General features: G+C 40.0%; 1 protein-coding gene across 1 annotated transcript in view; it reads right to left on the bottom strand.

Moving 5' to 3' along the window:
- The window catches only part of LOC124407719, an 84,323-nt gene extending 67,625 nt beyond the window's left edge, over positions 1–16,698 (bottom strand). The window contains exon 1 of the mRNA XM_046884149.1: positions 16,437–16,698. Within this exon, the coding sequence (XP_046740105.1) occupies positions 16,437–16,532 (96 nt within the window). The 5' untranslated portion in view covers positions 16,533–16,698. The remainder of the gene's footprint in view (positions 1–16,436) is intronic.
- Positions 16,699–17,251: the final 553 nt, after the last annotated feature.

The raw sequence follows: 17,251 nt of genomic DNA, 5'->3' as shown, positions 1-17,251 counted from the left end.
GCTGACCGGGCGCTTATGGCGATTTAGGTACCAAGGAAAAACGCCATGAGTGAAGTTTTGAAGGTTCAGACAATTCGGATTTGTTTATGATGTGATAGATTTCTGGTATGGTTGACTTTCCACTTTGGGGAAAATTTTATTGATTTCATTCAACGATTTCGAATCGCTTTGTTCCATTGATCATCAGGAATTAACTACAATATGCATGTGGATTGATAGAGATATCAATTTTTCAACAAAAAATCTGACCAGCTTATTTACCTTGAACTTTTGATTCTTGAAAATTGAATGAATTTTTAATTACAATCAATCATGACCAAAAAAGAATGAAGTGACTTTTCGGGAAGCTTTTTAGCTTCGTCAATATTGTCGTATATCTATACTGATTCTGTCAGAAAACCAATCACAGTCTGACTGCGGATTTCATTTGTCAAAATCAGTTCATGCGTGTATTCTGAGTAGGTATGATCGATGACGAAAGAGGAATAGAGAGAAAGAGGGAGGGAGAATGAGTGACGTTTTTCAATTCAAGCATCCACCAGGCCGTCTGATTTCTTGTGTAAATTTTCATCGGGACAAAGATTCCTGAAGAAAAGGTGAATACCTCTTGTGTTCAAAGCTTTTCTTCGCGATTCGCGGAAAACCGGGTTTATCTTGAAGCCTGAAATAGGAAGATTGGCACCTCCGATATTATATCGTTAACGTCAGTAAGGCGGCGGGACCAACAATAAACGGATAGCACCTTTTGTGGGGTGGTGGTCCATTATTCGCGAGAGCTGGGAAGGCAGAGTTTCATTTCATGCCGAATGCCAGGACGTGTAATAGGCACAATTCTTCCCCGCAAGAGTGAACGTGAACATAAGGGAATTCCAGGAATCCCTAAGGGATATAACGAAGCCAGACAGACGCGCATTGCGGCGCCTTTCTCGCTACCGGAGTATATTTTTAACTCAAAAATAAAGCAAAGGGCAGACCAACGCGGAAAATATTATCCTGTTTTGACACCGGACTTACGTTTCATGCGCTTCAACATTTGTTTCGCGTTCCCGCACGATAAACTTTTCCCCGTAATTAATGACCGATGTCAGGATGAATCCGCTCCGATTCAATTGAGCCTGTCAATCTCCTCTCACACTTTGAACACATACAGGATTTCAATCGTCGATCTTCTCACTCCTTCCAACTATAATAACAACACAGCGAGGTGCCGTAGGTATTGATTTCATCCTCGTCACCGGCACGGCAGAAGCTGTTAAATTTAATTAAAGTAAATTCAAGTGGGTTCCCATCGCCTCTCTACCTACTCGCAGAAATTCTATGTCAGAGAATTCCCCGCAATGGATCGCCGCTTCAGCTCGTTTCAACTAACTCGAACAAAGTTTTGTCACATGTAAAATACACTTCCTCATATACCGTGTACAACTCGCTCTTCAGAACTTTGTTGGAATCCACTTGAGTTATACTCAACACGAATATAATTCACGCACTCGAAAAGCCAAGTTGCGTACAAAGTTATTCCGTGGAAATGTCACACGAGCGTTTTACTGCAATTTTTATTGCATGTTTGCAATTTCAAAATATGTACGCTTACGCGTAGTCCGCCTACATTTCGACAACTAAGGTTACAGTTATGTTGAATTCACCCTGAATTGCATAGATGCAGGCGGTTTACGCGACCTAAATTGCCCATATTATGATGGTCACATTTCCACGAAAAAATGCAGTCTACAAAATCGCTCTGCACTTCGAGTTAAAACCGAAAAACCGACCTCAAGCTGCAAATTCAAAGTTTCCAACATAATTCCGGAATCAAACTTCAGGGTAGGAATTCTGCTTTGGTTTTCAGAAACAAACACTCCCTATCTGTGTACGTATACTTAGGCTCCTAATTTCTCACCGTGGATCGTTAATTCGCGTTTTCACGAGTCTAGTGGGTTGAACATCAAATCCTGAGCACTTGGAGTCTGCTAGGAGGATTCGCAAACACGTGTAAAACAAGCGAGATCTCGTCTCCATGACAACGTCGTATAATCTGACAGCTGCCAAATACGTCAGTCATCAGGATAGACGGGAGGTTGCCATAAGATGCGGAAAGAGACGTCTTACTTCATTTCAAGGGGGAGTTGAAATGGCTAGAAGAATCAGGCGCAGGGAGGCTCCGAAACGCTCGCCGAGAATCAGGAGGGTCAAGATCCCGCTTCTCGTCGTCTCAGCGGTGAAAAATTTGCGAAATTCGAACGGATCCACGCCGACCAGAATCCTCAACTACGTGGCTAAGGTTTCAGACATTTCCAAATCCGATGCCAAACGTCGGGTGAGATATTAACTTGAAAATAAAAGCGAGGGTGTATCGTTTGGGAACGATATTTTATCTTTTTCGCTTCTAAGATCCGAGAAACTTGTTTCACAAAAAGAATTTAAGCGGAGGGGAATTTCATGAACTAAATTGTGAAAGGGCGAACTCGCATTTCTAAGTTTTCCGCCTTAAACATAAGTCGGAAGAAGTAATTTTGTTTTAATATGATACCGCTCGTCTGCATTTAATGATACGGACTTGATTCTGAAAACATATTGCAACATATTTCACTCGATGGAGTGAAATTCGTAACTCAAACCGTCAAAGTGATAAACCTCGGTTTTAAAATTAATTTTATGAAACAACTTCAAGTAATAGTTTTAAAAATAAATTTTTGTTTAAAGATTATTCTTCAAACGTTTTCAGTTCCTAAACTATTCGACATCGGAACAAATTCCCAAAGGAATTCAATTGTACTAAGTGATGACAGTTTGAAAAAAAATATAAAATATAAAATAATAATAACAATGAAATCTTGTCCTTTTTATGTAAATGAGAAAACTTTGGTTTCCGAGAGCGACCTTTAAAAATTGGATTTGAGAGATGCTTTCTGGCGAGGATTTCTTTTTTGCTATAGAAAACAAGTTTTTCAGGTAGGAGCGAAAAAAAAAACATTGCCGTGTACTATCGATGGCCACTAAGCTAAAATTAATCGATCATACTCGATTAACCGGTAAAAAATAATCGATTCAATCGAAAATAGATTAATTTTTGGTCATTCTTACTAAAGTTTATTCATCAGTTTACATGCTTGCATCAGAGTTCCAAGATTCATGGATCTCTTCCTCTTCCCAGGTGGAAGCTGCGCTGAAACGCGGCGTGAATTGCGGCGTCCTGAAACGAGAGCATGGCCGCTACTCGCTAGACTTAGACTCACCCTTCGTAAGTTCGTCAAAATTTCAAACCGACTCATCGTCACCGAGGAGGAACAAACGGAAGCGGAGGAGAGAATCGACGCAGCGCGAATCATCCTCGGTGAAAAAGAGCAGAAAAACTGTAAATCGACGCAGGGTCGATCCGTTTCACATGGTGGTGAGAAAGCCGCTTCTCTCCGTTCGCAAGCGGCCTAAAAAAGCTCGCAACCAATCGTCACCCCATCAGCTGTCCGACATGTATTGCAACCCGAGATACAAGGCCTCAACTGATTCCTCGATCGCCTCCAGCGTGTCCGGAAAAAGTTCTGACCAGCTTCAATAGACGTCAAACAACGATTTCCGGGACGAGAATTTATATCGTAAAATTATCGAATCAGAATAAAAATTCCACGTTCCCGTTTTTTTTTTATGAATAATCTCGTCAGGTACCTCCTCGAATTTCGTCGAACCTTATGATTATCAGTGATCCAATCTCCGTTCGGTCTACGGGTATAATTGGTTACCGGGAAAAAACCGCGGGTCGTTCGGTTATTCGCATGAATCGAAAGTGCCTATTTGACCCTCGGTACCCTGTGAAAAGATCAATTTTCAGCGTTTAATAGCCTCTTGTGTCAAGCTGCACACACACAGAGCGAACGATGTCAACGTCTCTGAATGAATTATTTGTGGTCTGCGCTCCTCGCGAGATTTTATACTGCAGTAGCAAGAACTCGTCGCTATTGCACGGCTTTGTCGAGTGTCGACCAATTAGAAAGCCAATTAACGTCGTACCGCTCACTTGTGACCCTGCGGATGCGCCGCAGCAGCTGGACCCTCACCCTCATGATAATCCGATATAATTAAGCCTTCCTTTTCATGCATACAATTGGACGGATGGAACAAGAATTCGTCGCATTATCCGTGAGCCTGAAGCTGCGTCAAAGATGACGCCAAAAATTATTGCACAGTATTTTGATTGGTTCAAAAAAAAAAAAAAAATCCCCTAAATAACCATATGAAGTAGAATGACTGTCATAAAATTAATGTATAATTGAATTTTTAGGGGTTTAGAAAGCTTGCTTCCAAGTTACGAAAGTGAAAGAGCATCTTAGGATTGATAGATTCTCAGTGTTTTTTTTTTGTTACCAATCGATCGTTCATGCGTATGGCTAAACGATACATCATCAAGTCATATTCCGAGCTTGTTTTATTCCCCTTCTCCTAATCTCTATGGTGATTTGACAAGGCGTGGAATCCACCCTTTCATTTCGTGTCCCGAACTGATCGATCGAGGTGGGAGGTCAGAGAGTGAGGGCAGCAGCTGTTTTATTGAAAGATCACTGGTCGACCGGTGATATAACGCGATGCTTTATGGTCTGGGCGTGTCAGTCCGGGTCAGGTTAGACTCACTACATAGTAAGTAATTGATTACTGCGAGAGCTAGGGCCAAGGCACTATTCTCGGGTACTCGTTACAGCGCTCATACGCCGAGACAGGGTGGCACTTATCGGTATAACCGATATAGAAGTAGCGTAAAAAAGAAGCGAAAGAAAGGCGAAGACGAGGGGAAATGAAACACGAGAGAAAGTAAATATCTGTCCTTTATCAATGCCAGATGAAGACAGCCGTTATACCTAATACCTACACCATTCGATTATGAAACCGCGAGAATGATGCAAATGGCCCCAATCAGAAACGGTTTCAAAATTTTTTACCCACAATCTGGGAATTAATAAAAGTGATCTTTCGACGAAGGTTGAACGAAGCCAGAAATCGAGTGCAAAAACAAGGTCGAGACTTCAAGTATTCCTGTTAAAAACTGGGTAATCAAGATTTCACGAGTAGACGACATTTGCAAGTGTGGCATAAATTTTTGCGCGAAATCGTTTCGAGTCAAACGAATATCGAGACAAAGAGATAATTTAAAACGAGACGCATCACGAGGTGAAAAGAGAAGCTAGAAAAATTCGACTGCGGTTATAGACAGAAACAGGTCTCAGAAATCAGCCAACTCTCTACCTCGTTTGACATTGAATTTTTACTCTCAAAGGTTGGATGATGTATGCGTGAACAGATGCCATGCAAATCTGGCACAACAACTTATGATCTAGGTCGTGTCAAGGTCTCCGATTGCGGATACCAACAACACTGCAGGTAGGCAGAGGCGAACAATATGCACTGTGATTACCCAACTATTATGCAACGAGTTCATCACGACACGAGAACACGTCTATGGTACTCTGTTCCGACAATTAACACCGCAGCTATTGTTCTGCCACTGCAGTTAACGTGCTGCACTAGTAAATGCATCAGACGTAGATGCATCGTGTGGTACCAGCCAGCGATTATGCGCTTTTCGATCACTCGTTAATAACTATAAACGCGAACGTCTAGATCAGAATAAAAATCATCTTACGCGTGAGGAAGAACGGAACTGAGGAACCGACTCGCCGTTATTTTTCTCCTGCAAAATTTTAGCAATGATTGGTAATTTCCTAACAGAGGTTACCGCATGGTTGTGCAGGTAATATCGCGACAACGGGCAAACAGCGGCAGCCAGCCATCACCTATGATTCGAGTGTCTATTTCAGTTGCTCTTGGATGAACCGTCATCGCCAAAGTTAGCGCCGGCGTCTGATATACGTTATATGCCGCGGCTAGATTCGGCCGAAATAGACGTCTGGTCTACGCTGTACGAATGCATGAAAAAATTATGGCTACCTATTGCCCAGAGAACACGTGCGTGGGTATGACGGTTATTTTTTTTCAAAGGTTACACCAGGATTATCAACGTAATATATGAGATTCCCTTTCGGCCGGAACTTGGCCGTTATTATCGTCATCGCTGATAATTTACGACAGCGATGCCAGCCAAAATATATTAATCTAAAAAGTCAAATTGATAAAAATAGGAAAGAAGCGGAAATAGTGAAGGTTTTTCATCGGTATTCTGTAAAAAAATAATTATATAGAAATAAATTAAACAAATATGACAAGAATCATTAAATCTTTGTTTAAATTCTCTGGAAAAGTATTTTTTTTTTACAAAATTGAGAAATCGATCGAACTCTGTACGAAAAACGCGAAGAGACTTTAGTTTGCAATATCTGGATGGTCTCGGGCCCACAAAACGTGGCAGTATAAATTCTTCCCTCGCATGCATAGGTATGTGAAAGGGTTTTGCAGGAAAAATTCCCGGGGGATATTCGGTGTGCAGAAAAGATCGCTCGATGTACATATATATATACGGGAAAAATGAATGAAAAGTCGATCTTTTCTATCGAAAACCTGCAGCAGCTACTCTATTTTACATACTTGCTACGAACGTGTTATATGCGTGTATTTTAGTACAAAGTACATATTTCTAGCCTGTGACCTGCAGCGCACTTATATAATTGTGAAAAGCACGAGCTTATACCAACTTCCTTCGACATTAAAGTTATTGAGAGGCTGAGTAGGCGGCCAGGCAGGCATTATTACTGCAGTACTCTTAGAATTGTGTATATAACAACCAGATGCGAATGAATGGGGAGGTAAAAATAAATTGTTACAATATATTCGGTTCTCGAAAAACCATCTTTATGTGTATGGTCTGCTAGTTGAAAATCGGGGATCAAAGGATGGCGAAATTGAGATTTTGCACCGCGATGGTACGAAAAAATAACAAGTATTAGAAGACAACTGATATTGCGTCACTCGGACGTAATATATAATTCACTTCGCAATGCGTGCGAGCAGTGAATACGTAGATACGTTGAACTTATTGTTAATTAAAGAGAAATCGGACATCGAACTCGGTTTGACCAGCAGAAATTCCCGAGACACGATTTACTTTTGCCAATACTGGAAAATACGTAGCAGCATAAAACGGGACTTGCATAAGCGCCGAAAATATTCGCGATTCGTATGCCCACGTGTAATAGAGTGTAATAACGGTTCTGCAGCATTACAGAGCGTAGATATTACGTCGAGTACGGTTAAACAGCGTCTACTTGGCGTTGAATGAAACCAACTCGCTGAATCTAATGGACAATGTTACGTAATTCGTTAAAGTGATGAAGCGACTCTCGGTAAATCTCGCAAAGCCGGCAAAAAGTTTGACCGAAATTCCGCGCAGACGCACCATCGAAATAGAAAGGATAGATATTAATAATATCGGTACAGTAGCGAGATCAGCAGCGTCTCATCTCCCGCTGAATTCACTTTGCTAATCGTGTTTATTCTCCTTCTGTAACGCGAAAGTATTTTCACCTCGCTGGCTGGATGGGTGAAAACAAATCGTGAGAAGAAACTACGGTCAGACGGTTGAGACTAATCGGATTTCCCGGTCGCTTTGTACTCGCGAAAAGGATGGTGAAAAAAAGACCAGAAAATAGTGTAGAGAAACGTTGCAGGTGCTATTGGATTCTTGAGATTAACGAAATTGATTCTGGACTGCGCATGGAGTGAAAGAAACGCGATAAGAAATCCTGTCGAAAATCGGGAGAGACGTCACGCGTGACGTTTATATCGCAATTACGTACTGCGGTGGTGCAAAACTTGTGCAATGGGGAAATTGAGTGTCGCGAAATATCGCCTTAGTCAAAAGCAAAACAAGTAATTCTTCGTCGTTTAATTTCTCTGTATTCCTTCCCCTTTTCATACATATCATCTCTCCTGGAATTGTGTCATTGAATGCAAATCAATTCAAATCGATAGATGCAGGATGCGTTTAATTCTGGTACGTTCGTGATTGCTGATGGAAAAAGAGACGGAAAGAGAGAGTTGCTTTGCTGTTTGAAAGGCAAACAATGCTCGCTTATGTGTCGTCAGTCAATGAACGCGTTTATATTTACTTCAACGGATACTTCAGCAGCACGGCGTCGATTCAACGATTTATGCGTAGATAATATAATGAAGTGAGAAGCAGTGAGAAAAGCTCGACTTCGTCTGCCTGACAATAAACCGAACAGCTGTTGCTAAATTGAGTGCGAAACTGGAAGCTCCGAACTTCCGTATCCTCAATAATAATAGATCGTGAGGATCTTAACGTTACTTCAATGTAAAAATGAATAAATCAAGATCCACCATTCCATCAGTACAGAACAAATTGTTCATTAGAATGAGAATTTTGGAATTTCAAAGTCAGAAGCTCAATCGCATCAATAATTATTATCAATGAATTGAGCTAGAAAAGTAATTCTTCTAAATTAGATAATATACGCTTTTAGAATATTAGAAATCTAATAATAATGTGATAAGCTTCTGATTGAATCTATTGTAATAACCGAGCTTCTGCGTTGAAATTATTCTTTTGCAAATTGTTTTCGATTCAGTCTAAAGAAGGTAAAAAATTTTGCACGTCTTGAAAATTTTTGATTATAATAATTATTTCATTGAGTCGTATTTCAAAGGAGGTTTCAAGTCTGGTACATTGTTATGAGAATGCAATTTCAAGCGGGTTCATTGACTCTCAATTCACCGATCGTCTCCAACACATTTCCTGTCTTATCGCACTGTAAACCAGAATCACTATGTGGGCAGGGTTTTTGGAAGCGCGGAATTCCGCGGTGCAGTGGCATGCGCTCGATGCATCGCATTCCCGATGCATTCCTCTGGCGTACGTGCAGCATGGACCCAGATGCATACTCGCAATAAAGGCGATTGCACGAGAGAATATTCCGCACCGATAAAACATGTCTCGTCGATGTAAAAGGGAACAAAAACCGTTCAACCATGCTCAACAATGATATCGAATAGAATATAGCAGCATTGACAATTGATTATGATCGATGATTAGTCGTAAGTTCACTCGCTTAAGGGGTTATACACAGTTAGGAGGTCCGAAAAAATCGAATTGTTGATTGAAAAACTTAGACCTTAAATTGTTTATGAAATGGAAAATATTTATCGGTGAGAAAAAACCTTCGATTAATTACTAAAAAATGTACTTAGAGGCCTTGTGTTAAAATTTGAGACTGATTGGTTGAACCATTTCCGAAAAATCTTGCTCACCGACTTTGAAAACACAGTTTTGAGAAAAACGCGTTTCAAGTTTCAGAAGCATTTTACATGTAGTAGAAAATTTTTGTTCACCTAACATCGAGTTGTCAATATTTTCTGGATTGACAGGAAATTTTCTGTGTATGTGTACTTAAATTCATCTAAATTACGAGAATAAATTTTTTTTTTAAATATCGATTTTTTCAAAAATTTAACTGTATATAATCCCTTAATGGGAGAAAAATATCTCCAAATGATACGATCTGTTCCTTTACTCTGCACTTTTACGCGGCATAAATTAATCCGCTGTGTAATAATTCGTGAAATGAAATATATATATATGTATATATATATATATAACTACCAATTTAATCGAATCGTCTTAAACGATCGTTCGACAGCAATTTTCATTATTCCATTCGACTAGATTTCGCATGCAGCCGAGCAAACTTGACCTTGTTGCGTTGCAGTGCGGATATGCGTATTGCATCGCCTGAGACTAGAGTCAATTTGAACACGTGAGCGTATTTTATACCTCGCTGCTAAACATCCAGGTGCATTCGTTCCGCGAGGTAAACAGCTAGACGTTGTCAAGCCGTTGGATCAGGCCCATTTGCGTACCCGCGGCCATTATACTGCAACGGGAATAAATACCGAGAGGAGGAAGGAGTAGGAAAACACCTGGGAAAATTAATCGACAGAATAAATCGAAGAGGTGCGAGTCAATTGCAATAATCTTGGCCTCGCCCCTTGGCGAAGATTACATGCATGTTATGCAACTTCCGGTTGTCAGTGTCAAGAGATACTTGCTCGTAATAATCGAAGCAGAAGGATCGTCTCAGAAAAATGTCCAGATTTATTTCTGGTTCGATCAGCAAAAGACAAGAAAATGAAGAGTATGAAAATCGTTTGAAAATGCAAGGATTTATAATTTCAAATTCATATTGTCGAATGGTTTTTTGATTTGGTCAGAAGTTGATACTTCTTTGGTACGCATTACAAAACGTGACTGAAGCCATTTCTTCCGACATTTTAAAGTCAACTCGAGGCGGTTTTTTGTGTGGGTTCTGATCAATTTTATCATCAATTAGCGATAACTTGACTCTGTCAGCTTGAAAACTTGAGAGAGGTCAAGTAATTGATTTTTTTGGGCCGAATTCATCTCCGTGGTGATATAAAAAGGAACGATTAGTCCGAGCTAGGCACCAAGTAGAACCAGCATTCCAAACCCATAATACATTTACCGACGCGTAATATCTATTATCATGGTATTTCGCGTCTCCTGGCCTATTCGATAACCTCTGATGACCGTTCCGTGAAAACCGGCTTGTCTTGGTCATTTCGAGAAGATTTCATAGTCAATGCAATAATAATATATTTTGGGACGGGGTTGAAATTACTATTTTGAAAAGTTCGAAAGGCGCTAAATTCCGAATGATCGAAGATTTTCAATTTCTTGAATAACTGGTTTCAATATTTCTACGTTCGGAATTCTGGTTATTCCGATTTTCGGTTCTTCTAATTTTTTACACCCACTACGTCGCGTGAGTATATTTTACTTTTCGTAATTTTGCTCCATCGGAACTTCATTTTTCGGAACTTAGCTTTATCCTAACTTAAATTTCCAAAACATTGCATTCCGGAACTTTGAGCCGTCAGATTTTCGACGATTCGAAACTTGGTTGTTCCGTAAAAATCAGAAAACTTGCTGGAACACCTTCCAGAAAACTATTGCGGTGTAGATTTTGTTTGAAAATATCTGTAAAAAAACGCATTCAAATTCGAGTACCTTGTACCCAAAGATTGACAAAAATGATAAAAGATTGATAAATTTTCACTCAAAAAACGAACCTTAGGGCTCACTATTATCAGCAATAACCTAATTAAAGTTTCTTCAAATTACATGAATCTGCAGTTTTCTCTAATGAGATCAGAGTTAGATTAGAGTTTGATCGAAAGAGAAATTGAGTGTGACGATCTTCCGTATAATTATCCAAGAGTTGCCACGTCACGTGACTGAAATTCAAGGTCACTGTGACGGGCTGCTTTCTAAATTACCAAAGTGAACGACAGCTTCAAGGAATCGGGCGCGTCGATTGCGTACACGAAACATTAACACGACAAAAAAAGAAAAAAAAAAAAAAATGTTATAAATCCAAGGCAGCTGCGTATCGAAGGTGTTACGGCGCTTTGAAAATAGTTGTTGATTAATGAAACCGGATTGATCGGTCTTCGGCAGCTCCTCTCTGCGACCGGTGATCAATTTTTGGTTCCAAGTGTGAAAAGAAGTCGAAGAATGAAGTAAGAAAAACTCGCGATAGCCTCGATTTCGAGGCGCCAAAATAACTCGGGACTTGAAATTTGACTCTCGAGTGTTAAGCAGGGAATAATCGATCCATCCTCAGCACGTGGCCACACTTCGCTACCTTTAAAGTCTTCAATTTATCCCTCTATAATTTCTGTACACTTGATAAAACAGACTGAAGTTATTTGAATAATCCTTAATGACTTCTCAGTTCGTCTGATTGAATTTTCAATTTAATCAAGCGACAAATGCGTTGATGAAAATAAATTCATCGGACAAATTCACGTAAACGTGATCAATTAGAGCAACAAATTAAATAAAAATGGATGAATATTCGCGAAACTGCGACATCAAAGAAAGCCTTAAGGTACTTGAAAAAGTCCGTTTCAATTTCCGGGATCAATAAAATTCGGTGGTCTGAAACGAAGTGTGATTTTGAAACCGCAAACCTAAACGAGTGGTGCACCTTCGCCAATAATTGGCTCGAGGCTTAAAAGGGCCGAGGCTAATGGGTTCGATCGCAAGCTTGTCCCTTCCCTGCTAAAAGCCGTTGTACTCGTTCAAAGAGTATGTAACGTTATACTGCTACGCCTGATCATAGGAGAGACAAGAGTAACGAGGTTGTTAAGAAAATTCCCGCGGTTTTAGAACCCCTACTTGATTATGATTTGATCTAATATTAGACAGTCTCAGAGTAAGAATATCCGTGCAGGAGATCCAGTAACAGATATTTCGACTTGTGATATTAGCTGACGTGTATAAGTTTCGTTCGCCGTTGTTTGTGGAAATTGTTACGAAATTGTTACAACATTTCGCGACATTGAGAATGCAAAATTTCGTAGCGTAGCTCGTAATAACTATACGCAGACGCAGAGGATGTTTCTGAGCTTATTTCGGGAGATATGTACTGTTATTACAGCCAGAAGCCATGTGAAACGAATTCCTGATCGCGAAGAATCCACCGATCGTGGCGAGTGGCCAGATAAAAAATATTTTTTAGTTTTTTCTTTAGCTTCGCGTTAATCATAAAGCGAAATAGGCCAAAATTTATAACTCAAGACTGACTGAAGAATAACGACCGTTCTTGTCTCTCTCGGTTCGAGAAAAGAATCCTTCCTCCAGATCCTTGGGGTGAAATAAATTTTGATTTGTATACAAATGGCGCGATATACGCAGATATAAATATATTATATATATACATATATATTAATGGATGGACGTAGGTTTCAGGCTTGAGATAAATTGAGAGAAATATCGACTCTACGTGGTCCTCCGAATCAGACCTGAGCTATAACGCGATTCGCTTTTCTATATATATATATATATATATAGGTGCGTTATACGCACACCCTTGAATCCGATAAGGACAATGGTTTACTTGCTCTCGGCTGCAAAGGTTGGAAGTCACGAGCTTATCACGCCTGCAATGCCGCCGGTTAATCGATCGTGCCCGTTTCCTCTGACACGCCCGAAATTAAAATTCAACGATTGAAACGTTTTTTGATCGAGAAATTTGGCAAGAAATTCTGATCGGTTAATATAATCGAAATTTTTTTTAATACCATTAATTATCAAAATATAAACTGATAGGAAAATGATTGGTATTAGCTATTATCAATTTCCATGTTAATTGGCAGATTGTACTGTTGATTATCATGATTTTTTTTTCTTTAATCTTATTATTATATCAGATGAAAGATATTCTTCATCGGTGTAATCTGCCAGCCAATTTTCGCGGAAAAAGATAACAAAGAGGGCTTACAATTGGCGGAAAATTTGCCGCACAGTTACGCGAAGTCGCAGGTGTAAGAATAATTGAGTTGAGGCAATTCGAGATAGCTCGGGAGATTTAAATAACGGCGACATTGCACGAGAATCCAGTGTCCAGATGCTTATCTCATCGCCAACGAAAACTAAGTGGCTGTCTCAGGTTGGAGGGGTTATTGTTGTTTTTTTATTTATTTTTTTCTCCTTCTACACTCTTAACCGACGAGGTTTAATTTTTCCTCCTTCATTTTCCTCTTCCTCGCTTTGTGTATTTCTTCTTCTTCGCGTTTCTTTCTTGAATCTAGAGTATTTCCCGCAGAGCATGGAACATCTATGTATACATATATAATACAAATATTTATTTTCCGACCCATTCGCATTTCATTTGCGGCTCGCTCCTCAACTTTATCCAAGCGTTAAATTGCCCCGGAATAAATGACTTTTTTAAAAAAGAAACTGGAGAATTTATCTATTTATGTTGAGGATTTAATTATCTTTCCTATTTATAACTGAAATTAGACAACGATTGTACGTAGCAATCGTTTCTGCTTTGCTAACTCGTTCCAATCATAGCTCGCTTGGAACTTGAACTCGTTTTAGTTCGATTATTATACGATTTTAAGTAATCGCATTGCTCTCTGACGATCTTCGATAACCGTATTTATTGTTTTATGCCAACGGAATGAAATATGCGAAATTTTGCTAACGGAATAATTTCCATCTCGGAGGTATTGCATGCGACAGGTTGCGCTAGTCTAGTTTATTCACCACCGCGGCAGCAATTATGAGAGCGGCCTAATTAGAGGGAACGACAAGTGGCCGAATTTCAGTTAAACGACACAACTCAGTAAAACTTGGTAAACTCGATTTCTAGCGTGATAATTGAACAGGTTCAGGATCGATAAAGAAAGTGAAAATTGTGCTGCGAGACGTTGAATGATTGGTTGATTGTTTCACGAGCAGATTGGATACCTGATGTTGTAAAATTTCAGATACCGGATGTATTTTCATTTCTAAAAATATATATAAACACAGATAATCGTATAAGCAACCGAAAGGATTAATTTTTCGTTTCCGACAGTCCATTTGAGAGTAATTTTTATCTTTGAAGATTTTAACGTGGCTGTAAATCGCCATGTTTTTATACCAGGAAGAGTAACCGATGTGTAACGTACACGTACGTTGCTGCTTTATAGCAATAAGCAATCGTCGATGAAGAAATTTTTGGCAAATTTATAGGACCCTGAATAGTATCTGCGTTAATCACGTAGTTAAAAATACACGTTTAGGCGGAAGATTTTTGCTTCCGTGATGTTTAAAACCGAGAAATCGTACCGAGCGACGGTTTATTTTAACGAATGTTTATTCGCCCGGTTTTCAGTTCAAACAAACTAGTTCACGGCTTGATACGCATCGCGAAAGCGTATAGCAAGTACGAGCTTGCGTGAAGCGTGCTTTTTTTTCACAGAATCGTTAAAGGTAGTGTCATCAATGATAAAATGACGATGACGATGAGAAAAATTGCGTCTTTTCAAAGACCTCGGCTTCGTTGGGAAAATTGCATAATTTTCTCGTCCTCTGCTGGAAACAGCTGACCAACTGACCGCTCGAGTCCCATATAACGCGCAAGGTTTAACGGTAAACTTGATTCAATGATATGAATTTAAATGGTTAAACAGGTGAATGATGTCACTGCGCGTCATACAGTTACCGAACCATTATTCCGTCCTTGGATAGCGGAAAAAACACACACACATGTCTGCATAAAGCCTTCTCTCGTTTCTCTATCATGGGCTAAAATTTTTTTCGATACATATATTATTACATAAATATACCTGTGATAACCGATCCTCGGACATGGATTTACGTAATCGATGACCAGGGTGACGCAGCGTGATGTGAACCCTCATTAATTTGTCAATTTACATACTTTATTATAATATATGCTGAGCTATTCAACCACGAGCTTTCCATTCATTGTATGTCTCTCTTAAATCCATCACTATCACGATCTATTCTGGTCACTGATGTCTGCTCGTTAGTTTTATCCTTTTCTTTTTCTTTTTGAACCATTGCAACTCGCGCGAAATTATTGTTTTTTTTTTTAAATTCTTGTTGGAGCGTTAAAAAAAAAAACAAAAAAAAAAAAAAACATATCGATGACTGAATCAACGAAAGAATGTTTTTATACACTCGTTACCTGAATCCCGAATCAACTCGTGACCACAAAATTTATCATTCCTTCACGATCGAGCGGTCAGATGATCGATTCACCGGTTTGGAATTTGGAATATACTTTTTGGCAAAAAAAGAAAAAGACAAAAATAAAAAAATAAAAATTAAGGCAATACGCAAAGTCGTATTTCAGACAGCAGTGGAAAAGCTTGAAAAACGGTGAAGCCCGCAGGGAATCATGATAAGAGAAGGGAAGAGACTGTTCGGTGAAAATTATAGCCGAAGCTCCGTAAGCGGAGGGCGGATGCATTGGATTCACTTGGCACAGTTTAAACTTTAAGTAATAAGCCGATTTTGCTCGAGAATCTTGGAGTGGGGGAAATTTTTTTTATCCCATTACACTGTATTATACAATACGTGAATACACATCAGATTCTACGGCTGAAAAATACCTTCGACCAAAATGCGGAACAAGCTTTACACTATTGGTGAAAAATTTGAACCCCCGATTCTAAATCCACGTGCGCCGGGCTTGTGTACCTTGTGAATACTAGGAGAAATTTTGTGGCAGAAAAGAGTACTAAAATATTTTCGATTTTTATTGATACGGAAGAATATGTGCTAATGAGTTATAAAAAATGAAAATGAGAAATTATTGAAACTGTATGGCTATAAAATCTAGTGCGTATCTGATAGTGTTCTTTTTTATTTGAATTGATATCAAACTCTTGTTTGATTAAAGAAAATGTATTTCCTTCAGTACAAGCCGAAGAGTCAGATTCGCACGTTTCGATGTCCACAAAATTTAATTATTATCGAAAACCATAATGACTCTATTTTTCTTTTTTCTTTTTCACCTTCAACTTTCTAAAAATCTCTAAACAATTAATCACAACGATACCGATAATTCAACAATAACATTCCAACCGACGAATAAGATTCCAAATTTTCCTTTCCCGAGTGTTAAAAATTTCCAAAAAAATGTCTCTCTACTCACCCTTGATATGCGCAGGGGTTGGTGAAGGTCGCTGCCACCGTGCATACGGAATCCCCATGGGGATCCACCTTGTAGGACGACTTCGCGCGCGCTCATATCGCAGTTTCCGTATCTTCCGGTCCGTCCCTCGAGTCGAGGGGGTGAAAGGCAGCAAGGTGGAGGTGTCGCGTTATTAACCGGAAGTCGCGAAAGATCGCGTCCTCCTCCTCGCAGCCTGCACCGCACTCCGCAGCGGTTCGCTCCGCACTAACACTAACCTGGCCCCTTCCGCTCTACGTACGCCGCTACGCCCTCGCTCAAAGCCACGCCAACGCCAATCAGCTGATCCACTACACACAGCGATCAGCGCAGCCTCGAAGAGAGAGAGAGAGCCCGAGAGAGGGGGGCGGGGGGGGGGGGAGGGGGAGGCTATACTTGTGCCAGATCGCGACGCCCTCCTCCAGGTGTGTGTAGGAGAGGTGTGCGATTTGTGTCGGCGTTTGTTGTGTCATGTGTGGATGGTACAATTGCCCCCCCCCCCTCACTCCCACCCCCCCTGCCGCCACTTTCCACCTTTCGTCTCATCATCTTCGAAAACAAACATCGTTTCGATGTATATACACCGCGTACACGCTACATATGCCGGCGCCGTTGTTGTCAATCTTCTTTCTTCTTCCTCCTCCCCCCCCTCGCCGTGGACTCTGTTCACCCCACTCACTATCGGGATACTTTAGGAAGATTATAATATTGGTACTTATAATTATACCTGGAAGATGTTGTACGGATGTATAATTACTTTTTTTTTTTTTTTTTTTTTTTGGTTTTGTTTACGAGAT

This window comes from Diprion similis, chromosome 1 (assembly GCF_021155765.1).
Source record: "Diprion similis isolate iyDipSimi1 chromosome 1, iyDipSimi1.1, whole genome shotgun sequence".
NCBI classification, from domain to species: domain Eukaryota; kingdom Metazoa; phylum Arthropoda; class Insecta; order Hymenoptera; family Diprionidae; genus Diprion; species Diprion similis.
This window is presented reverse-complemented; position numbering and strand designations above follow the sequence as displayed.